The 26,169-nt window shown below is 38.7% G+C and overlaps 1 protein-coding gene across 1 annotated transcript in view; it reads left to right on the forward strand.

The window, feature by feature from the left end:
• The window catches only part of mgmt (O-6-methylguanine-DNA methyltransferase), a 40,211-nt gene that overhangs the window by 11,126 nt on the left and 2,916 nt on the right, over positions 1-26,169 (forward strand). The window contains exons 3-5 of the mRNA XM_010869959.3: positions 12,405-12,571; positions 22,704-22,843; positions 25,979-26,126. Coding sequence (XP_010868261.2) covers positions 12,405-12,571; positions 22,704-22,843; positions 25,979-26,107 — 436 coding nt within the window. The 3' untranslated portion in view covers positions 26,108-26,126. The remainder of the gene's footprint in view (positions 1-12,404; positions 12,572-22,703; positions 22,844-25,978; positions 26,127-26,169) is intronic.

The raw sequence follows: 26,169 nt of genomic DNA on the forward strand, positions 1-26,169 counted from the left end.
ATTCATGTGCAGTTTGCGAATGATTCTTTCTATTTGAACACACACACACACACATTTAAAGAAAAACATAGTTTTCTTTAAAAAAAAATGACTTGTGAACGTCTCATTGAATGTTACGGTTTATGTGAACACCTTTTTCATTCAGACGTGTTTGCTTTAACTGATAATTGGACGCAGGGTGCTATTTTGAGTGCAGGTACTGTATTGAGTGCAGTTATTATTAATTAGGATCATACACACATTTAAATGAAAACAGATTTTGAATGACTGACTCAATTCAATTTTAACGTTCATCCGAATGGCTGGTTGCAGAGTTTTACAATATCACTGACTGTGTTCATATGCAGTACTCATTATTTTTGTTTTTTATTATTAATGTGACCTTTTCTGGAAAAACTTCTACAATTTTGAGAGACATGTCAAAGCATTAGGTAATTTGTTAATTATTTCTAATTTGTCAATTATATAAAAATAAAAACTATTTATTATATGGTTATTCATATTTGTTGAATAAAAAGCAATTCAGTGAATTGTTTTGGGCCTAAATGTCCAGGTTTAACTTTAATCTTCAGTAATCTACCTCATATATGCTAGAGGGTTCCCTGTGTAGTTCATAGCCTTAATTCTCAGAGAATCTCTTAAAAGCAATATTGGTATTGTAATAATCGCTTATATACATAGGAAATAAAAATGCAATCGTAAACGAATTGGACATTTCCCTTGTAAATCGAAATTGAATGGTGCGATCAGTGCCGATACCCAGACTTGCATAGCAATTGGTCTGAATACTATAAAGGTGATATTTCTGTTAAACTATTTCACTAGTTCCACAAACGTATTGAATTTTATTCTATTTGTATTGCTAATTCCTTAGTCCAATTGAGTCATAGTTGATTATGCAATAACCATATAACCGCTGCTGTTCCTATAGTTATTGTGGTAGTTATTGAGTAGTTTAACATAAAAGATTAACTTCATGTAAAGCATTTCTTTATCAATTTAGCATTGTCCAGTGAAAAGCAACAGCGGTTTGTTGCTTTGCAGGAACAAAGCATTTACCACATTGTAAAATAGTGATTGATAAATGACATTATAGCTACACAAATGCTCTTGAAGCATTGCTTACACACCATGACCGTCAGCTTTTCTAATAGAAACGTCTCAAGCCCCTTTTGCTTCCTAACTGATCTAGCTAGTTGACATTTGCTGAAATAAACCTCCACCAGTCTAACGACAGCCCTGAAGGCAATGTCAGATGAACAAATTCATTATATCTCAACAACCCCTGTTGGGGCCCTGGCCGCCCAAAACAATGTTAACCAGCTTTCTCTGTTTAACATGGCCAGACTGTTTGCTGAAAAATGATACACATTTTGTTTACAGGAGATTACTATTATCTGAAATATGATGCTTCTCAACCTTTAACACAAAATAGACACAAGCTGTATTGAGGAAAAACACAGAATATTTTTTTATTAGAGTGAAGAATGGAAAAGGGCTGGACTTTTGCCCTCAAGACATTTTGTGAGCATGTTATTTTACAATGCTTTGATCAATTTGTCTATCAACCATGCTGAGATGTGGGCGAGCTACAAAAAGCAATTTAGCTTGTGAGGTCCTCAATATAATTGTGCTTCAGAACCCTGTGTGACATGTTGCATTAGAACTTGAGTAGTCTTTATTGCCTGATAATGTTATCAGGCCATACTGATATCAATCATTCTTTAACAGCCATGTAGCAATTTTGGAACAAAAGTAATGCATATCATATTTAACAGAAATAATTGATTTTTCTTTCAAAGGTAAAGTTGTAAAGTGGAATTTCTCTGCATTAATAAAAAGGAGGGAACATTTAAAAAAAAAAAAAAAAAAGTCTGGTTGGTCGGTATATACATCCATAGAATATTCTCATTAATACATGGATAAGCAAACAATCGGAGTCTCATTTGCATATAGATATAAACAATATATTTGTCCATCTGAATTCCCATCACGCCTGAATCATGTGATGTGCCTAAAATCCTAAGTGGCAAAGACCAAAATAATCATTATACCGCCTTAAGCCATTTTTTCAGCTTTTATAAATCTGTCAGATTTTTCAACAGTGCCCATTGTTTTTAGGTAATGATTTTCATATGTTTGTTGTGCCTCTGATAGCAGGGAAATGTACCATATGCTCTTCCAGAAGACAAATGATTAGCAAATGAAATTCTGGACAGCTGTCTGACTGAAAGCGTTTGGTTGATAGCATTCTGCTACCATAATTAGCTTAAGCTTTGGGTTAATTAACTTTCTACCTGGATATGCATAATAATAGCGGCACCCTGCAGAAAGCCAAGGAGCATCACAGTATAACAGCAGCAAAGCCCCTGTTTTTATTTTTGTATTTCAAGAGCATATTTCAATTTCAAGAGGTGATTTAACTCGGTGAAAATCATAAAATATGTAGATTTTTGTTTCTAAGACAGATTATTCAGAAACAAAAGGGGTGTATTAAGCAGCAGAAATGCCATTTCTGAATTGTAATTAAAGTGGATGAAAGCCATCCCAGATTGCTCAATGCTTTTGTTGAGCATCAGGCCTGCTTGTTAAAATAATCGTACTGAGTGGAGGAAGAGGCAAGAAGTCCTTACATTAATGGCTGTTCAGAAGTAATTAGTCTTTTGTAATGTGCTCAATATGCTTGTGATAGTGAAGTACAAGGGCAGCGTTATACATAAGAGGAATGGATACCCCAGTTTTATAGTCAACTATTTTGGCAGGAGTTAGTATAAACCATACTCTCCATTGTCATAGACCGAGTGTTTGATTTGTAACTCCACTACATTTAAATCCTCACAGTCAAACCATATAATAAGCATGTCTAAGCTGTTGTCTGATACCCAAGCTGTCACAGCAGGTTTAACACACTACTAACACTTGAATACCATCATGGACATTGATAAATAGAAAAAAATACTGTTTTAATGAATGTCACAGTTATGATTATGATTATGATTATGGAGTTACTCAAATATTGGTTTATTAAAAAAATTAATCCATATGCTCTTGACTATGTTATAGGCTTTTAAAATTGGATAAGTAGAGGAAGGCAATGAAATCCATGCATTTCTGGTAGGACTCAAAGTAAAATATGATATTCTTTATTTATGAGTGTTTAAATGATACAATACCTACTGTAAGTTTAAAAACACATGGTCCTTTGTTTTGGTATTATATTGATTAAATATTAATGTTAATTATATAAACTAATTTGCATATACATATGGGCATAATTTAATAAATTAACATTAGATTACTGTCTGTCTAACCAGCTCATCTAAGGTACCGCCCCAAAGAAATGTGACTGTGGCACCACCCTTCACAGTCTCTCCCTTCAACTATCAACATGGCTTGTTCCCAAAGACATGCGACATTACTTATTGATGATTGGTGTCATGTGGAATATTAAACACGAGGCAGAAATACCTTGTTATGAAATAGCGTTCACTGGTTACAAAAATCTGTGTATATCTTTCAGTGGCCTGGGGTGGCCCAGCGGTCTATGTCGTGTGCTGCTGAATCATGGGTTTGAGTCCGGCCCACTGCTCTTTAAGCAAAAACTCTCCTACCTTTCTGTAAACTTCTCTCCAATAAAGCAGAAAACATGCCTGAAAATAAATAATGTAACATATCTTTCTGGAATATCCACCTCTGCAATACAGCTAAATGATGTCAACATGGGGCTGAAATTCAGATGGGCCATTAACTGTAGTGACATGGTGTGTTTGTCTGTTTCAAGCAGCAATGTTGCTAGGGTCACATCGAATAGTGTTAGCCAGGTGCGTTGTGACTATTTCTCTCCCGACGCTTTTACACCTTTCCCCCAGGTACCCACTGGGTTAGCCAGATTGACCTTAGTTATTTGAGCTGTAGCTTCTCTCCTTTTAAATACCTCTGCAACGGGATCCACCATTTAGCAGAGGCTGATGGTACATGCAAGTCAACACATCATCGCCGGAATTAAGTGCATATGTAACTTTTTAGAAAAATGTAATTACTTTCAGTATGAACATTAGTGCTGTTTCATTCAATGTCAACATCTCCCATTGGTCTTAGTGACCGGCAGTTGCCTTTAGTGTCTACATATGATCATCATTATCATTGGAACCAAGTTGCAGTAATGAACGTATTCATAGTTAAATATAGTAGCTGTTTGCCCATGCATCGTGGTCGGGATTGTGGGTAGAAAGTTACACAACTTTCAGTCCAATGGTTGCAAGTTCGATTCCATTGAGAGGCAGCACATTTTGTTGGGGAGTTGTTTTCTTTAGTCTGGTGTTTTTCTGAGTTTGATTCCAGCGAGAGGTGAGAGTGTTTTTTTATGGAAGATTGTTTTTTAGACAGGCATTTTACTTTCTTTGTAATATTTCCCTTAACCTTCGTCCTATCCTGACCATCAGCACTGTGATGCCTAACCGTAACCCTAACATGGGTACAGTGCTGCCTGACCTTTACCGTTCACTAACCTTAACATATCCCTAACGCAGGTGCTGTGATGCCTAACCTTTACAGATAACCTTAAATGTAATTTTTAACAGGGTGTTTTTCATTTTGAATCAATTACGTTAGGGCCCAACATAATAGTGAAACATTAAAGAGTAACATAGAAGCGAAACATTAAGGACCAATATAACTGGGGATATGTTAATAGCAAATGTAAGTGAATGTAATCGCGATTGAATATCCTGTATTAGGGCATTGTATATGTGTTAGGCCATCTGCTTGTGTTAGAGAGTGTCTAGGGTGTTCATCTGACCGTCTTATCTGTGGTCAAATGTGCAAAAAGGTATGTGAAAGTACATATCATTTCTGTTCTTCGGGAGGAACCCCCAACCCCCTAATAATTGGTCCCCTCAATGTTTGACTCACGATCAGTGGGGTTTTGGTGCTGTTTGAAACAAAGGAAAAAAAAAAAAAAAAAAAACTAAACCTTCTACATGAAACAAAGACTAATTCTCTGGCCCAAAAAAGTCTCATCCACCTATCCCATTATTTTTGATTTAGTACAGTGGTTCATTCTCCCCATCTGTTTACAATATATATGTGAACATTAGATTTTGAGTTTAAAGGCATTTTAATATAACCAATATAGAGGTAGTTCATTTCGTTTTAATCTAAATTTCTTAACTATGAGGTTGAAATAACACTGATTTTGTGAAACAATTATGATAATGCACTTTGTGTGAGAGATGTTGGAAAATAATTGCCTACAAATGCAACCTGTATAGAGCCCTCAAGGTCCAACTCGAGCTCCAACATGCACGCCTTTGTTGTTGTTTTTTGAAAGGGTAATCGGGAAGGGTAATCTTAATCATGACTTTCTATGTAATTATCTTATTTCATATTAAAATGCATTTCCTAAAGGACATTTGATCAGACTAAGCAATTGGGATGGACAATGGGAAATTAATTATAAAAAGTGTAATATGTGTCATATAGGCCTACAACAATTTAAACAGTGATTTATTTTTAGACGTAGTTATTTTCAAAAGAAAAAATGTAACAGGAAGCTGACAAATAAAAAAAAAACATTAAATAATTTTGCAGAAGCAATAAAAAGCTTTTGTAAGAGAAGTTAGATTACACTTATTTTATTTATTTTCTCCTGAGGTACTATACATATATTGTGTTTGTGTTGCCCAGTGCTCAGCTGCGGGATCATTAAGGTGCAGTTCCCCCTGGCCCTAGACCCATCTGTGCTCAGTGTCTATAGCTCTGTCTCCTGGGACTATGTCCCCAATCAGGCTGCCTGTGTTGTTTCCTGTGGAAACCAACACCTGTGTTGACACTACCTGTAAACCGCCTTAAAATTTCACCAACGGCTGAATTCTAACCTAAGATTTGTGTGAAGCATTATAGAATAGGTTGCTTCTATTAACCTGCTTCTATTTGATTTCAACTGAAAATACCATATTTTCAGTTGAAATCAAAATGTTTTCTTGTTATCTGACAATGTAGCAATGCTATATGCCTGGTTTTGAGCCTGACATTCTACATTTTTGCTATATCACATCGTACAATATGTAGTGCATTGTAACAGTAAGCAGCGAGATGATTGTTCTGACATCTTGGAATGGGCTATGAGTCAGTCATGCCCAAATGTTGTTCTTCCTTATCTTCTTTTGGCACCAAACAAGGATTTAGTGAAGGATTTAGGGGTGGGGGTGGGGGTGGCGTTGGGGATCATGGTAAGCGGTTCACAACAAAACACTCAAAACTCTTGGGAATGTGCACTGATTTAAAAATAAATTACAGAAGACGAAGAGCTAACACTCCAGGGCCCTCAGCAGTGCTGCCATACACAGGTGAAGATTAGCCTCCTCCCTAATCAGAAGAACAAGGTATTTATTTGCTCCAAACACAGACAGTAATTAAGACTTTGTGACACAAGTTTCCCATAATGCCTTTGTGCTTGACATCAGCCAAATTTTGACATATGCTATCCATGCTGGGTCACTGTCCTTTTTTCTCAGGACAACTGTTAGTTTGTGTAGTTCCGGAGGTCTTTAGAGTTCCAGGGGATTCTTAATACACTAATTTCTCCCTCACTGGCTTGTTACTGTACCACACTGGTAATTAAAGTATCCTTGCAAGACACTTGAGAATTGCGGCTAAACGCTAAAATGTAAAACTGCTTGCTAGTTTAATGTAAATAAATATTGCAAAGATGTTGTTTTTTTTATACATGATTGAGTACGAAATAAGGCACTTTTAATTGTGTTTGTGAACTACATTACCTTATTTCAGCTGTGAGTAAGCTATGTGCTACTGCTAGCTAACTGTAACTAACTGTTTAGTTCTCTGTTGTGGCTAGATAGTGTAGCTGACTAATGAGGACATTTCTTATTAAGAAGTTTCATTGAACAAGTGGCTTACGGTATCACCGTTTTGCCCTAAAATGTATCAAGTTCTTAACATTTATAGAGACATGCTGTATTTCGTTCATTTATAGATGGTCATTTCAGGCTGTTTTCATGCTCTCTCGCGTTCTGACATCTCTGAGTTAAGTATCTGCAGCTGTAAGGCTAAGGGAAATATGGACTGGTCTTGCCCTTTTCTGCTTCATCCTTTCACCTGCCATGTTATCCATGATTGGTGAAGGAGAACTCTGACAAGAGGTGTCAAATGTGCCAGTCGAGACAGGATGAGCAAGATTACACTTCACAGTATGGAGGCATGAAATCTGAAGGCTTTTCCTCGTTACCCAATACTCAAAACAATGTCCACAATTAAGTTAGTCATTTCTTTCAAGGACATTTGATATACAAATTCTATATATTACTAAAAAGGAGCTATAACCAGATTTGGAAAAACATGGGAATAATATTTTTTTCATGCTATATTGCTCAAAGTTTTGATCCTAAGGTAAACCTAATGGCCATACTAATGACTACATAAATCCTTACTTAATTCTTTGTGTTTGAGTTAACATCAAATAGTTAGTGTGCACAACCACTCTCACGCTGCACATAAATGATTTATGGTAATTGAAAATCGATCATGACGGGAGCACATTATTAAACTTTCAAATCCCAATCTACTATCAAGGGAAATATTCTCTCATGACGTATACACAAGTGAGTGTGGACACTGATTCAGACAATGGAAATACAGAGAACATGATGTTACAAATATTCCCGTCTAAACTCAATTTAAATTTGTGTATTCTGGTGAAAGTTGTTGCGCATTAATTAATTTTATTATCCATCTGCAGGGTGCCCATCCCATGTTGGTTTACACGTACTGCAGTGCAAAATACAACTCTTTAACATTTTGTATTGGTGTTTGTATTTCTTGTTCTTCAGCCATTTTGATATCTGATATTAGACTTTGATTATTGGTAAAGGCCCTAACTGTGGAATGCACTCTTTGGATTTCTAACAAAAAGTTCCACTTTTGAATAATCTTTCCATAGAGCGTTGTTTCACTACTCTTGAGGATCATGGATTGATTGACTGAAGTGCTTTTTGCAAACTTTTTGGCAAATTCACACATTGTTTTTTGTCATGGCAATCATTGGTTTCTGCCTTGTTGTGCTGCCATGAATCCTATTTCTGCTAAGTGTGTTTCTGATGGTGGAGTCGTCTTAGCCAAGGTACGTGAGGCATGCAAATACCTGGATGTTGTTCTGGGGTTATTTATTATTTCTTGGGGAAATGTATGCCATGCTCTTGGAGTCATTTTCGCACAATGAACACTACTAGGGAGATTCACCACTATCCCAATCTTTCTTTGGAACCTGAGAGCCTTACAAATGGCTTTGGAACCCTTTGCAAGCAGATAAGCATCAACTACCATTTCCTGTAGTCTTAAAGAATAAATTTTTATCATGCCTTTAGTGGCATGCTGTACCATTAAAACCTGTGTGCAGACAATCACTTATGGTAAGCGCCAAATGTATTCCAATTTATATTGAGCAGGGTGAAAGCACAAAAAGATCTGATCAAATTCACTTTGAAAGTCAGATACAGTGAATATACATACATGAATACTACTCAAATTTAGTAATGAGCCTCTCTGTGCCTATGTATATTTTCCATTTTTGTCATTTACAACATTAACTTTTCCTCCAAAAACAAGGGACGTTTCTAAGTGACCCCAAACTTTTGAACGGTTGTGTAAATGCATGCATGCATGCATGCATGCATGCATGCATGCATACATACATACATACATACATACATACATACATACATACAGACAGGTGACATATTAAAGAATAAACCAACCGTCTCTGTTAAGTGTTGGGCACTATGAGCTGCCAGATCAGCTTCAGTCCGCCTTAGAATAAATTCTACGAGTCACTGGAAATCTACTGGAGGGAGGGAACACCTTTCTTGCAAAAGATATTTGTTTTTTTGATGATGGTGATGAAGAGCGCTGTCTTACATGTAGATCCTGTCCTCTTGTCAACTTGATCCAAAATCAAGGTTAACTGGGCTTGCTCAACATCTTTTGGTATGCCACGGAGCATGATGTTAGTTGCTTTGTTGTATGATGCAGTGCACCTGTATGTACTGTAAGCATCAGCATTTGTTCCTCCACATGTTTACTCAGGTTTTTCTGTTTATATGTCACCTGTCTGGGCATGCATGCATACATACAGTTCAGGCATTATGATATATTTGTGGATCATAAATGAAGTGCTAATCTCTTAATCATAGTTTATATAGATTTCTTTCAAAAAAGTGTTATATTTCCATAATCTATGCTCACATTAGCAGTTTGAGTCTCTGTTGTCTCATTAACTGCTCTTGTATCCTGGTGGGCAATGCATTATGGTCCTGGTAAATAATTACCAGGTTCCTCCCTCTGCCTGAACGCCGAAGTTCACCATACTTCTAAATTGCATTACACATGCACATTACTACCTTTCTCTGTCAGAATCATACCTGTTTCCAGAAGAAAACATAATATCCAGCCATTACACAGTTACTGTGTTCAGTGAGTTGCATAAGTATTCAGTCCCATGTACTCATTCTCTTGCATTCAGAACTCTGATCCAAATGGATTTGATTGTGGCCTGGGGTGGTCCAATAGTCTAGGCCGCAGCCTCCAGTGCACTTGTGCTGTTGTAGCATTTTTCAATGCTGTTGTAGCATAGTTCAATGCTCTTCAGGGCTCTATCTATCCCCGCTTTCAAATACTGCATAAAATAGAGGAAAACGTTTATTCGGAAATATAGATTTTTACAAAAGTATTCAGACTCGTGAACAATTCTCTTATTTTACTGAATTGTTGTATTGAAATTGTGTGTTTTAGTTCTGTTTGGTATTTTACTAAGCTGAAACTCTTTTTTGTGTAAGGTAACAGTTTGTTTTGGGAGATATTTGTATGAAAATAAAAGCTAAAATACAGTTCAGAAAAAAATGTAGACCACTGCACCTTTTTCTTTCCTTTCCAAAAAAGTCAAAAAGAAGGTTTTGAGTGAGGAACAGAAGGGTTAAAATTAGGAGACCACTGCAAATTGAACGCATCTGTTCCTCACTCAACTTTTTTTTGGAAAGGAAAGAAAAAGGTGCATTGGTCTCTTAATTTTTTCTGGAGCTGTGTGTTACTTACATACATATTCGAACCTTGTGCTATGGAAGCACCATATTATGACCAAAGAGCATTCTGCAGAAGTTATGATAAAGTAATACAAATGCATAGATTAGGAAAAGTGTACCAAAGAAGTGTTTGGATATCCCAGTGAGAACAGTTGGATTCACCATCAGGAAGTGGGAGCTGAATCACACCACCCCACACTGCCTAAAAAGGCTATCCCTAAAAACTCCAACATTAAAGACATCTGTGAGAAAAGCCAGGGAGAGGCCAACAATCACTTTGACGGAGCTACTGCATTCAGTGACTGGGAGAAAAGTAATGGTGTACCAGTCAATTATGTCAGGAGCTCTTCACAATGCTGGCCTGTATAGGAGGGTGGCAAGAAAGAAGCTGTTACTCGAACAATACAATCTGACATTAGGTGTGGAGTTTGCCAGAAAACATGATCCAGGTGCGGTGAGGGAAAAGGATGTGGTCAAGCTATACATTTGTGTATTTAAAAATAAATAAATGTTTTATGTGTTGCACAAACTTAACACAAAGTGTCTCTAATTCTCCAACCGTTTGAGCTATGAATGAGTTGTTAAATAACTGGAAAGGAGAAGGCCTATGGAACATGCTGGTCTGGTCTGCAGCTATTTTGTGAAAATAATCTTGTAACAAATTAATCCAAAGACTTAACTTGTAGTTGCAAACAACTTAACACCCTGGAACATAAGGATGGGTTTGGTTTTGCTGCGCGCTGCCTGTCTATTGATCTAAAGGTAAACCGATTACTGTTGCTGTACAAATGGGTAAAGGGGATATGAAAGCCCATTACTGCCACTAAAATAGAAAACAAATCTATACATAGATTAACATATTTTGGACTAATTTAGCCATTTAAAAAAAAAAAATGTTTTATGAATATTAGTTTGTTTGCAACAGTTAGAGCTCATTTTCCTGTGATCTCTGTTTTTGTGGAATACCTACATCGGTCATAAAACTATGGAATTGCTATGTAAACTGAAATCACAAATTAAGAGGAAAGGATGGGCTTGAACATGTCATTGTGTTGCACTAATTTTGTGAGGCATTAATGTCCATATCAGTGGATGTATACCCTTCATTTATATGTCTGAAAATGTGTTTTAGCAACCCTGTATTTCCCTTTCAATGTTGTTCGGACTCAGAAAACCTTTTTAGTTCTACTGTCCTGGCAAATTGATAAGGTGAATACATAGCCTAATTCTTTTTCCCTTGTCTTATTTCACATGGCTCTAATCCCATGCCTCATCCTATGGCTCTATTTTTAAATACAGTTTACTTAAAATGTTTTCCTACTTTTCCTACCTATTTCCAACTGGGACACGAAAGATTGACATGGAACTCTGATGCTTTATATGGGTTTACAAATGACATACTGTATGATAGGATAAACACACATCCTCTCAGAATGTGTGTAATTTGGTCTTCAGGTAGAATAATTTACCAAATAGCATTTGTTTTTTGACTGATACATTGACGTCTGCTAAATGTCAATCTCTGATCACTCAGACACTGTCATGGTGAGGGTCTGTGGCAGAGTGCTGTGGGATAATGGCAGTAGTGACAGGTCTGAAGTCTGAGTGAAGGTCAGAGGTCCTCTGCCTTCGGCAAAGGTGCTCTAGCCTCTGTCCAGTAGATTGTATAGGCCTGCGAGTCCAACAGGAACATTTCCACACACAATATCCCCGAGCTGTCAGTGTGCACTGGCTGGAACATTCTCACTGAGAGAACTAGAGGGGGTGTGTAGGGGGGTTGGTGGTGGATCTGGACAGGGAATAGAGAAATTCAGAGATGGGAGAAATGAGGAGAGAAGGGGGGAGGTGCTGTGGGAGATGGAGAAGGGGGTGAGGGAGGGAGACAATGACAAGTAGGGGCTGGCTGGGCACTCACCCGTGCTGAAAGAGATTGCCATGAGCCAAAGCCATTGTTTGACTGGGTCTCGGCATGGACCGGAGCTGGGCCTCTGAGTTGTCAGCACTTGACTATAAACTCAACTGTGGTTTGGTGTATTTTGATGAGTATTTACAACTTGTACGGTGTTTACACCTACTGTTAAACTAGGATGTGGGTCATTGTAACTCAGTTGTTGAAAATAACATCGTAACAGTGATACATTGACAATATGCATGAAATACTACTTTAGGAATTACTTACTATTCCTGTTCATCTTTGCCATTTGTTAGTTAGCATAAAATGATATATTTTGCCATAATACTGTACTGTCTATCAGGGAATTATCTGTCGTTAATCTGTTTTATTGAAACATTCGTACTTCTTATCCCTTACAGGAGTGACAACGCCTCTCTAAGCTCTGTGTTCATTGTTAACGATGGCCAAGAGGAAATGAGCCCAGAGTTGCGGCACTGCGTGGAATGGCTTCGGGCTTACTTCAGCAAGCCATGGACCGTAGGGAGGCTCCCACTCCCGGCCTTCCACCACCCCGCCCTGCATGGAGGTCTGTCTGTCGCTATTGATAAATATTTGCAGAGCCACAACTAGGATCAGGCTTTCACTCTTAATTGTCAGTTACATCACTTAGACTCATTGGCTCATTTTATAATAAAGTATTTTCTGTCTGAGAGGGAGTGGAAAAGGCAGAGAGAGACTGAGCTAGAGAGAGAACAGAACCCAGAGCTGTGAATTGGTTCAGTAATCTGTGACAGCCCTTTACTGCGTGTGTTAGTCTTGGCTGTTCTTCCCATAATTCTTGGCACATTCTCTCAAACTGATCGAAATCCACACTTGACATTTTAGGACAGGAGCTTTTTTAATGAGACTATTTTAATGACAGTAGCGTTTCAATGTGGGCATTGTTGGCTCTCTTTTAGCAGGGGACAGGAGAGCCTTCACATTGGACAGTTAATGTGCTTCAAAGAAATAGCTGGGATTTTTTTGTTTAAGGACACAAAGCAGTACATTTGATAAAGTTAGTTGGGCAGTTATCAGAGAATTTTCTGCAATATTTTTTTTAAATTATAATGCCAAACTACACTGGTAAAAAAAACTTTGGAAGCCTGAAGAAACGTTTGCAAATAAATGTAAATATGATTAGACTTAAGTCCTATTGCTTACCATATTGGTACTGATCATTATTCATAGAAGTTTCATTTAGGAGGATGGAAATCTAAGCCAACAAATATGACAGCACTCCAAAGCACTCCATTGCATGTACTTAACAACCATGATACTCTTCCCCTGCAATCAGGTTTTATTTCTAATTTCATGCAGATCCACACAGTGCTTGAGTGATGGGATTTTCAATGAGCAGGTACTCCATTGAGACTCCGTATTCTGCAGTCCCACGCTCCTGCAACGGCAATGCAGAAAAACATCAGGACCAATTGCAATATCTACTTTCAGCGTGATTCCCTCTGCCACCAAATTCTTGTTTATGCGCCCCAGGCTCTTTCAAATGGCATCTCATCTGAAGTCTTTGGGGTTTTAATTAAGTTTCTGGAGAGATGGAATTCTTCATTAGTACCTGATTTGAATAGGTGATTGGGCCCGCCTCCCCCTACCGCACACATTCACATCTCTCCTGTTGTTGTGGTGTTGGTTAAATAGATAGTATTGTAATCAAGATTGAACAGTGGGTTCACTGTAGTTTGAAGTCTACCTGTAATTCTCAGGGTTGTGAAACATGCCTTTCTGTCTTTTGTCTCCTGATTATGCTTCTTGGCCCCTACTCTCCTCCTTTTCGACATCTTATGACTCTCATGATCCTTTGCTCTTGGCTGCCTCGGCCCTTGCCTCCTGCTCCATGATAAACTGCAAACTCACTGAACAGGGCTGCGGACAGCTGAATTAAAATGGGCGGTGGTCCAAGGAGCCTGAGAAAAACCAAACTTCTGAATGGCTTATCACCTTTCACTACCTTCTCTCCCTCTCCATCCGACTCGAAAGCCACTTTCTGCTACTACAACATATCCTGCTTTTACTCCTGGAAACCTTTTGCCATTCATCACCCCCCTCATCAGCCCATCTTTGACCAATTGCTACATTCCATATGATTTCAAGAAGAACTGTCCCTTCCCTCCTCAAGAAACCAACACTTCACCCCTCTGACGTCTTTCCGTGTGCAGTGTCTGCCAAACATTTCTGTTATCTCTGTCAAAACAATCTCCTTGATCCTAACCAGTCAGACTTCAAGATGAGTCAATAAACCGAGGCAGCTCTCCATTGTGTCACCAGAGGCAATTTGCACTGGCCATGTTCTCTTCTCTCATCCTCCTAGTTCTATGTTCTGTATTTTAGTCTATGCAGACTCTTGGATGGCATCCTTCATGCCGTTTAATGTCCTCCTGTTATCTCTATACACCACATAACTTAGCTACATCACATCGTCACATAGTATCTCCAATCATTTCTATGCAGGTGACACAACTTTTTATTGCTACCCATCCTTCTCACGCCCAGGTAGTGACACACATTTCTGTGTGCCCCACCGACATTTACTTGGGTGTCACAACACCACCTCAAGCTCAACCTTGACAAGACTGAGCTGCTCTTCTTTCGAGGGAAGGCCTGTCACCATCATGGGTGACAGCTCTATGGTGTCCCCCTGCTAGAGTGCAAAGCTTGACATGACACTAGACAATGCGTTCTTCTCTGCAAACAGTGATGTTGTGATTCATTCCTGCAGGTTCATACGACCTTACCTCACAGGGGAAACAGGGCAGGTACTAATCCTGTCACTTGTCACCTCACGTCTGGACTTCTATCACTCACTGTTGGTAGGGTTCTCTGCTTTTGCCATCAACCCCCCTGCATGTTATCTAGAATGCTGCAGCTTGAAATTCTTCAATGTCACCCTGCTCCTCTGCTCACTTCATTTGCTTTAATTTGAGTCTTGCATCCATTACAAAACCATTGTGCTTGCCTATGAAACAGCAAGGGAAAGCGCCCCTCCCTACCTTCAGGCAATGCTCAAACACTACATCCCTACTCGAGCTGTTCGTGCTACCTTCTCTGTTCTGTTTGGTGTCCCACCCGTATGTGGGCTGAGTGGGAGGTCAGCTCCCACTCAGCCCACTCATTGCTCTTTGTTGCACTCCATTCAAAGAACAAGCTTCCTCATCATCCCTGCTCCTTTCACTGTTGCCTTTTTGGACTAATGCTTGGAATTTGTATTTTTGCAATGTTTTTCTCTACATTCTAATCCAGACTTGGCTAATAGCTACATCATTGAGTAAGGTGAACTTAATACTACTAACTTGTATAGTTGTTCCACCTATGTTTCGTAAGATCAATGCACTCTTATCAGTAAGTTGATCTGATAAGTCTTTCATAAATGACTGACATGTCAGTGTAATGTTGGTTTTGTCTGTAGCGGTACTGTAGCAAATCATGTATTTGGATCTGCATGAGTAACACCACTTATAGCCAATCAGTAATAGGACAGTTTTGGTTCCATTTACACTTTGCCTCAGTTGCCTTACATTGAACAGACAGACAGGCATTATAGGTATTTTATCCACAACTATAAATAAGTGAAAGAAAAAACATAGCCCCATTACCCCCTCCCCCCTCTCATTCAGGAATAGTGGATCAAACCAATAGCTTTGCACATTAGAGCACAGGGTTTAGGAGACAGTGAACTACGGTTTAAAACCAAACTTGTTTTATTGCCAATATTATAATCTTTGTCAAATCTTGTCTGGAGTTAATTTAAGAGGTATGAATGTGTTCCAAGCCTTCCTCCTAGTCTGCTATGGACAGCAGTGCCTAGGTGCTGATTTGACAGATTGAAATGCATAATCCAAATTGCATATGAGCTTGGTTGATGTGCACATTTGAAGCTATAATTTGTGACTGTGTTTGCTCTAGCAATACATTTGTGACTGCTACTCATCCAATTATAAATGTTTTGATACCTTTGAAATTAGGTCTAGTTGCATCAACCGAACTTCTGTAGGTAGTAAATAGCTCTTGAAATGCCTTGAAATAGACATCGCTGCCGCTAGTGTGGTAAGCACAATATTGTTTCCAAACAGAAAATAACTATTTGTTTAGTTTTAAAACTGAAGCTTTGAACATATATTTTTCTTCTCTATATGCTGCCTTTGGCTTGGTCTGTTTTCCTGTGCACACATAATAAAAGTTTGTTGTACAGAGCACTACATATCAATCCTGCAGGCCTTTGGACAAACCAGCAGAGCTGACCTAGACTGTGATATTAACAAAGCGCCAATTTTATTGGTTCATTGAATAATTGAAGTAGCATCGGAGGTGTATTTCAGTTGTTTCTCTTTGTTTGAGGATTTCCGCTCACAGGAGGGAATGCATTCCACAGTTATGGCGGCTTCCTGGAGCATTGGTTTATACATCACAGAGGAGTTAAGAGGCTCTCCTAAGTTGCTCCCAACTTGTGGAAGTTTGCTTGATAAGTTTACAAATGCTATAAAAACAATATTTAAAAAATATGAAATAGCTTTTTTGATGGCGTACTGATTCTCACCGTTTTTGTGTGCTTGTTTTCCCACTTGATCAGTGAAATGTGGAGAATTTTCGCAACCAGGAAATGATGCCATTGTTTGTTTTTAAGCCTGCAACAGAAATGAAGGGGGCAGATTTTCCTTTTGACAACGGAATCAGTCTGGTCTGGCTTCTGTAGGAATTCAGCATTTTAGGATGTGCTTTAATATGCATGTAAAACAATTTCTGGTGAGTAAATGTTGAGAAACACTATCATTCCACTATTACTGCAGACATTGAATATAATCTACATAATGCCCCTTTAAGACGGGTATTTGTATTTTGCTTCCTGTGGGTATGATGTTTATAGAGACTGTCCTCTGGATATGAGTACGGTAAAGGTGTGTTTACAGTGTGCCTGCATTGTTGGTCATACTCGCTGTTACTGCAAGTGCACACAGGAGATTTAATCCATCTGTAATTAGAACTAGACTGTAACCTTTAAAGCATAGTTGTGGAGCTTGCTTTTACTTAGTATTGTTTTAGTATTAGTATTTACATTTTCTCAGCATAGAAGTAAATGTTTGGGAGCATTTTTTTTATAAAGCAAAAACTGCTATATTGTTACATTAGTAGAATTTTGTTCTAATTTCAGATTTGAAGCAGAAGAAGATTACGTGCACTAAAATACTGCTCAAAATGTCAGTTATTTAGAAAATGTTCATGGAAAACCTTTTTTGTGTGCGTTGACTGAAACGAGTGTTTATTCTTGAACGATGGGGGAATTGCTTTAGTGGACAGTGGTTTGAGGAGCAGGGATGATAAGTACCGTAATTTCCCGAGGCTTATACACAGATTTTGATAAAATTTTCATCTGTCGCGGTTAATTTGTGGGTGCGGCTAATACATAAGTTCACATTTTAAAAATATTTTCACAGATGATTTCTTGACAAAATAGATATCTCAGAAACTCATGTAGCAAATATGATGCATACATTGGCGTTAGTGTTTTCTAAAATGTTATTCTAAAAAGGCCCGCCTATCTTAGTTACTGTTGCTTTGTCCGTAAAGCTGCCCTTCTTTGAAAGCTGCGACTACTGTAAATGGCTTAGCACGGAGAGGAAAAGTGGCATATTGCCGGTCAGTGTAAGTTATACTTTTGGAATAAAACCTCTGCGATATCCGCAAGATTGAGGCATTGCAATATGCAGTGTAAGGATGTGTTAACAATATTCAGAGAAACAAGGAAGGGGACACAAGCATACAGATCTCGATCAACGAATGAGGAAACCCCATGAACTCAAATGCGACCAGTGGACCAGGCATGCTCTTGCACTGCCTGGTAAGTTTATACAGCTATTATTGGGCTCTTGTCAGTCAACATCATCCTAACAACTTCAGCAGTAAGTAACCTGTTAAAGTTAAGCCTGCGAGTGTCCTGTCATAGCAAGCTAATATTAGAGGTATCTAGCTAACGTAGTAGTAGCAAGTTAATCGTATTAATCGTCGTTAGCACAAATAACTATAACATCAGCATTAGATAACATTGTGGTCTATTGAATAATCTTGTATAAATGCATCTAAAGCATTTTACAATCTAAGAGAAGTCACTGTAAATAACCCCCCCCTCTTTTCGGGTGCCTTCTGTTGGATTTGCATCACGTACCATAGCGAAAGCACACCGTTTCACCATTTTGAGCCTTAACAACGAAAGCTTGACGGACCTTCAAGTAATGACCGGCTGCTAAGGTAGGATTGGACAGGGACCGTTTGGGGGAGGAGTTTTGCGGAAGGTCAATTCTCTGAGCGGTTTATATATGGGTGCGGTTAATACTTGGGTTTGTACACACAAAGCCATGAAATGAATGGTGCGGTTTATACAGGGTGCGGGTAATACATTGGGAATTACGGTATTTGCAAGCCCCATAAAAATAGATTTCCACCATGATTGAATCGTTCTTGTGAGAGAATATTGATGTCACTGTAATCCTATCTTTGTTTTGTCTTTTTTTCTAACAAAACTGTAAAACCTATAATGTAAAGCATTAAATTAGCTGCTCTGTTTAGGTGACATGAAACAATGGGTGTGAGTGTAGCTGAGTGGAGTGCATCTGACCAGTAACCAGGATAAAATTCCGGGGGAAGACAGTAACTTTAGTTGCTCTTAGATTTTTTGTTGGAAATTCGAGTAAGGTTAAAAAGAAGGATGTGAAACATGTTTTCCTACATTCTGCTATGACTGTTATCACGCTCCACATCAAACACAACGTGGTCGAGGTAGAAAAGAGCAAGAGAGGGAGTCGGTGTCTCCTTGGAAGCACAGACACCACAGGTTCTTAGAATGATGCATATTCTTCTCTCATTAATTATACATCCATATGTAACAGACGCGAGGATCTTAGTCTGGGTAATCGGCACAGGGATTGTGTAGGGAGGGGGGAAGGGCACTTTTCAAAGCCCAAATGACTGCACTCCTACAGGAGTCTGAAGCTCCCTCTGTGCACAGCACAGGCCGAGATGAGACACACACCAGGACTCGCCCCTGTGATGTGGGGAGGAATTAGGGAAATGAACGTTTTCAAAAAATCGAATAATCACAGAATCATCAACACCCCGTCAGCCTTCAAAAGTATGGATCCCCCAAGACTCAGGAGACACTTTGACTGGGAGCCAAAGTCTCTTCTTCCTGCCATTAGACACAAAGGATAATGAGTGGTCCGTATTTCCACTATTGTACTTTGTGCTCGAAACTGCAGAGGGTTGGGTAGGAAATGGAAAAAGATTTATCCAAAGTCTCATTGCAAATCAGTCCCGATGTACATGTTCGTTCCATGCAGTCACCTACCCAGAATTATGAACAGCTAATAAACTTCAGGAGGAATCGTTTCATGTACTGTATTTTTATTTTTTTTATGAATAAGAAATCACAATTCCTCCACATACATTTTAGTCCCAGGCAATCTGGCCTTTCCAATCTCCCTGTCTGTCCACTTATAATAGGAAATGACCTGTGACATCATCATGAGAAGTCTTTTAAGCTGTGAATGGTGCTCCTAAACTTTTATTTAAACAATTGACATCGTTGTGCCCCTATTTAAACAGGGTATTGAACCCCGACACACCATATTAAGCCCTTTATGAAGTATGGGGCTTGGGGACCACTCTCAAATCATTTCTGGTCACCTGAAGTGACCCTCATGAAACTCCCTCTCCAACACTGTTGAGGTCAGCGTTGTTCAACCTCCAGGTTTATTTCTGTGGAAGTAGTGTAAACCTGTTCCTTGTTGGACAAAATAACAGGAGTTTTAGACTTGATACAGTAACAGTACTTGTCGTGATGTACAGTCAATTTGATGTCCACTCATAGTCACAGGAAGATGTTTTGATGCCATGTGCGGGTGGTGTAGAACAGATCTTGAAGGAATGGACGAACGGCAGGGGCACATCTGCAGTAGTGACTATGATGTGGGATGGCAGCACCCCTAGTTCCCATAGCTACAGTGGGAGAACAAGTATTTGATACACTGCTGATTTTGCAGGTTTTCCTACTTACAAAGCATGTAGAGGTCTGTCATTTTTATCATAGGTACAACAACTGTGAGAGATGGAATCTAAAACAAAAATCCAGAAAATTAAATTGTATGATTTTTAAATAATTAATTCGCTTTTTATTGCATTACATAAGTATTTGATCACCTACCAACCAGTAAGAATTCCGGCTCTCACAGACCTGTTTATTTTTCTTTAAGAAGCCCTCCTGTTCTCCACTCATTACCTATATTAACTGCACCTGTTTGAACTCGTTACCTGTATAAAATACACCTGTCCACACACTCAATCAAACAGACTCCAACCTCTCCACAATGGCCAAGACCAGAGAGCTGTGTAAGGACATCAGGGATAAAATTGTAGACCTGCACAAGGCTGGGATGGGCTACAGGACAATAGGTAAGCAGCTTGGTGAGAAGGCAACAACTGTTGGCGCAATTATTAGAAAATGGAAGAAGTTCAAGATGACGCTCAATCTCCCTCGGTCTGGGGCTCCATGCAAGATCTCACCTCGTGGGGCATCAATGATCATGAGAAAGGTGAGGGATCAACCCAGAACTACACTGCAGGACCTGGTCAATGACCTGAAGAGAGCTGGGACCACAGTCTCAAAGAAAACCATTAATAACACACTACGCCGTCATGGATTAAAAACCTGCAGCGCACGCAAGGTCCCCCTGCTCAAGCCAGCGCATGTCCAGGCCTGTCTGAAGTTTGCCAATGACCATCTGGATGATCCAGAGGAGGAATGGGAGAAGGTCATGTGGTCTGATTAGACCAAAAAGCTATATTTTTGTCTCAACTCCGCTCGCTGTGTTTGGAGGAAGAAGGATGAGTACAACCCCAAGAACACCATCCCAACCATGAAGCATAGAGGTGGAAACATCACTCTTTGGGGATGCTTTTCTGCAAAGGGGACAGGACGACTGCACCGTATTGAGGTGAGGATGGATGGGGCCATGTATCGTGAGATCTTGGCCAAACCTGAAGGATCTGGAGAAGGTCTGTATGGAGGAGTGGGCCAAAATCCCTACTGCAGTGTGTGCAAACCTGGTCAGGAACTACAGGAAATGTATGATCTCTGTAATTGCAATCAAAGGTTTCTGTACCAAATATTAAGTTCTGCTTTCCTGATGTATCAAATACTAATGTCATGCTAATTCATTACTTAAAAATCATAATGTGATTTTCTGGATTTTTGTTTTAGATTCCGTCACTCACAGTTGAAGACTACCTATAAGTATTAAAGACTTCTATGTGCTTTGTAAGTGGGAAAACCTGCAAAATCGGCAGTGTATCAAATACTTGTTCTCCCCACTGTATGCATCGGCTATAGTTTGTGCATAATTAGTGATTTTGCCTTTATTTAGGATTGGAGCAGTTTAACCATAGAGGTGACAATATGTACCACACACATACCATGCACATAAATCCATACTTTACGCAAGAATAAAAAAATAATTGAGGACAATAAAAATTGAGGATAGTTTATTTTCTCTTAAAATTACGTCTGCTTTCATAAGAACCCAGCAACTCGTAGACAGCATGATTATTACCTGAAAAATAATTATTAAACAGTACCTACAGGCCTTGTTGCAGACAAAGAACTCACATGGGTATGCATCAAACAAAGATATCCCCTTTAGGTTTTACACTTATTCCCCCCAGTTTAGGCAAATTGCCTTGTTCACGTGGCTTTGTGTAGCAGAGAGTGACTATGAGGTTGGAGCCTGGGGAGTAAAGGATGTTCGCTCTGTAGAAGAGAGACAGGGGGTGACATGTTTTCACACAATGCCAATTTAGAGTGATTTCACATAGATCACTTGTCATGTGCTCTCTTAGACCAGAATGAGAGGGAATGCTATATTGCTAATTTAATTTTCATGACTGTAGGATGCATAAAATAAAGGACTAACATGCTGTTCACCGGTTCACTTTACAAAGGTACAGTTCACTTGTACACAGTGAGAGTCAATGTTCAGAGTGAAAATATAAGATTCTTATATATTCCCTTTTCTACTGTAAGTAATGTAAGTAGTTCAGACATGCTTGTGCAGAGGATGTCTCTTATCCACAGTCTCTTAGTACAGTTGAAGATAATGCTACTGCTAAAGCACTAATGAAAACATAGACTCCTAATGTGGCCTCTTAAACTGCAAATGATTTGTGAATTCTACCATTTAAGAGAACATGATATAATGAATCCACTCTGAATAGAAAGCAATTAAAAATGACAAATTGGTCTTATTAACCTCAAAGTCATTCCACTGCCACAAATGGTGTGCAACATTCAAATTATTTTTATTTCAAAAAATTAGAGCAGATTTGGGGTCTATTTGGCCTCTCTTAATCCTTCTAAATGAAAGAGCAAACTTTTAATTTTAGCTGTGACCTTATCTAATATAACCTAGATTGTCCTTCTTCAGAAATAATTGTATTAATGTAAAAAAAAAAAAAAAGTTTAACTAATAAAGAGTTATCTTTATTAGTCTTTCAATATCATAGTTTGCTCAACTAAAAAAAACATGGCTATCTTGTTGTTATTATTATGTGTTGGTGTCAGGAAATTTACAAATTAATTGAGCTTCAGTTTTTATACCTCCCACTCTTTTTTTCTATTGTAGATGCTTTCACCAGCCGGGTTTTGCAGACTCTTTTGCGGGAAGTGAAGGTGGGAGAGACAGTGTCGTACAAGGTTCTGGCTGAGAAGGCAGGAAATCCAAAGGCTGTGAGAGCTGTGGGAGGGGCCATGAGGAGGAACCCGGTGAGTAAAATTCTTTCATTTTCTTTAATTGACATACCTTCAATATTAGCCATTGGTAGTCAGGAAACCCTCTTTTGCCTAGGTATTACCAATATTACTGTAGCTAGCTAATTAACTTGAATTGATAGCTAGGAACTATCCAAAAGTGGATTTGCCATGAATTATGGGCTGAAAATAAACACTAACGCATATAAACCAGACTTGATCTTAAACTTAAAGTCTGGTTTATAAGTGTAGTTGTTTATTTTTACTGTATTACAGCCTCCTTATTTTCATGTGTGTTGGTGACTCCATCATGGTATCTGTATTGACATTAGCAAGACTGGGTTTTTCAAATACAAAGAAATTGGATGTAGATAAGCACAGGCAAAATCCTACAGGAAAGCCCGCTTCAGATTATCAACAAACATTAGAAGAATATCCAACAGGAGGACAAATCTAAACCGGAGGTACTTAACAAGAGTTGAGTGACAATGTATCTCACTTTTTTTTAATTGTTGTCTTGCAATGAACCTCAACATCTTGACAGACACTCTCTAGCCTTGTACCTTTCCGGCCTTCACTGTGAGCTCAATCAAATTCCTTCTGCCGCGTAAGTATTCTGATATTGACTTCCTAGTTGAGTGAGCAGCATGAAAAGAACAGGAACAGTTCTGGATGTGCTTCAGAAGACATACCTCAACATCAACTGTCCTGCTGGGAGTTGCTAGTGTGATGAGACAAGGCAACCATATGCAATTACTAACCCCCAAACCAGCAGTCACAAATGTGCTGGCATTTCTAAATGGTTTATCTGATATGTATGAAAATCCCCCCAAATTAAAGCTGGCAGTTTGCACTTTAAACCTGTAATCATTTCAATGAAACTGCATGAATACAAAGTAATGCTAAGTATAAAATATACATGTGCAAGTATAAATCAGTTGCCATAGCTTACCAGGTGAAAATCTCCGTTGAGGCCATACCCATTAAAATGCTACATTATACTTATTTTTTTGTAAAAGGTGTTTGGCGTTAAGCTAAATGCTTGTCAAAGGAATGAGACTCACATGATTCATGTCTCAGTTGAATTGTTTGGAAATCAATTGTACTTCCTTCAATTCAAATTATGTTTCCTGTTCAGTGTGGCCAATTTCAATTCACGAGTTGAAATTCCCGATTGACCCCCACCCTGGTATACAAAGGCATTATTGAAAACAGTTTGGGTGTCCTAGAGTGATCCAGTGTGCTAAGCTACTGCCTCTGCTTGTCTTTCAGTAAAAACTCTCCTATATCTTGTCCTACTTTCATGTGAAATAAAGCTTAAATATATCTGGAAATAAAGATATAATGATCACAATTTTCCCCCATTTAATTTATATCTTGGCAATGGATGTTTTGGTTGGTTTCATTTAATCTTTTGAAGGAAAATATTTTCCACAAATTACATATGTTCAGAATTGTCTTATGCTGTCTTTTTCAGTCATCATATTCCATTCTCTAAAAAATATTTTTACAAACTGATGAATTGTACCATAATATTTTCAACAAAACTATATTTGTCTCCATTACCTTAGTGTCTGCATCATTGTAAAGGCTATGTTCAAATGTATCAGCCTACAAAATTTTCTTCTGATTGTACAAAATCAAAAGCTGGAGGGCAAACAGTCTTTCTTTTCATGAGAACTGTTGATCAAAAGTCAGTTTAGATCTAATCATGTAGCGCTATAGGCATGTGTTTGAGTCACTGAACAGTAATAGTAGTTTTGTAAAGAGACCCATGGACACATTCAACTTTAACGAGGTAACTAATAGTTGTTTAAATGTGTAAAACAAAATATCAAGTAGGATGTTAGTGTTGCTCTGTTACTCGCTCTGTAATATGGAAACATACCTTTACTCACAATTACATGCTAGAGTTGTTCTGTACCTTCCAGTTGAAGTTGACCAATGAAGAGTCTGGCCTTTTGGCTCATACAGATCCAGATCCGCTCACTTTCCATTCCTTGACACTACTGCTGATACACTTACGCTTCATCTGTGAAAATCTCAGCAACGTATTGATTTTAGCTTCTGTGTCGCTTCTTTACCAGGATTTGAGTATTGATAAGACTTAGCGTAGTGTTCTATCCCCAAGTGAAGAGGCTAATCCAAAGGCCTTGAGAGTACCCAACCCTGACTGCACTCCAAACCCGGGGAACCCACTATCGATCCACACAGTGTTGCCGCATCCCTTTGTCAGTAATGTTTATCTGGGGTCAGAAAGTCATATTGCTGTTGACATGGGAATGGTTTTAATGATGGATTCAATCCACATAGGATTTCCCGCAGTTGTACAGTTACAGAAAGGCTGAAGGTACATCAAATAATTAAAACCAATCAACTGAAACAACTAGTTTCCTTTCAGGGCTGTCAGCTAATAGGTAATGGCATTCTTTTAATATTTGATCATGACACCAATGCCTAGGCACAGACAGGCCGCTCTGCAGGCTAGACTAATGCCTGGAAATACAACTTTATAGGCCTTAATGCCCACGATAGTGCCACTATTGTTGTTGTCAATCCGCAATCAATAAATGTATGTTAGCCCGCTTGTTTAATCTTTCCCTGGTCATTTCCTTTATAAAGAAGTCCAGACCCCCTGGCAGTTGACTCCATCGACTGTATACGCACCATTGACTTCCTGTTTTTAATGATCACAGGATTATCAGATCTTAATGTTGACACCCTCTGCCTTGTATATTTATTCTGCTTGTGTTTTTGTCTATTAATTCTTGATTGCTGCTTCACTTTATAATATTGAACATAATTTCTAAACAAATACTGAACATTCATATTCAGTGTGGATCAAACCAGGAACTTTTGACATGGCTTTTTTTTTTGTGATAAATGAAGGGAACATTTCATAGATTCATGTTTTTCTGTTAGTGATGCCTCAGTGATTCTGCGTCATCAATGCCAGAAGAAAGTGCTGCATTCAGTGTCAAAGTCACCATGAAAACACACTTTGTGAATCCTCATTTTGCTTGACTTAATGTTATGACGTGGATGCATTCTTTTCATAACTATTGGTTTAAAACAAAAGGACCGGCTGGTTTACCAAGTGCACGTTCCACAATATTGCCAAAAGATGCTATTTTGTCTGTGTACCCTCAGCTTCCTCTCCTCATTCCCTGTCACCGCGTCATCCACGGCAGTGGTCAGACTGGGGCATACATGGGTGGCAGAGGTGATCATCTGAAACAATGGCTTCTCAACCACGAGAAGGCAAAAGGGGAAGACTGAAGCACAATGGAGTAGTATGGTAAGACAACTCCCCTATCTCTGAAAAGCAGTAGTTTCTGGAT

The sequence above is a fragment of the Esox lucius genome, chromosome 6, assembly GCF_011004845.1.
Source record: "Esox lucius isolate fEsoLuc1 chromosome 6, fEsoLuc1.pri, whole genome shotgun sequence".
Taxonomy (NCBI): domain Eukaryota; kingdom Metazoa; phylum Chordata; class Actinopteri; order Esociformes; family Esocidae; genus Esox; species Esox lucius.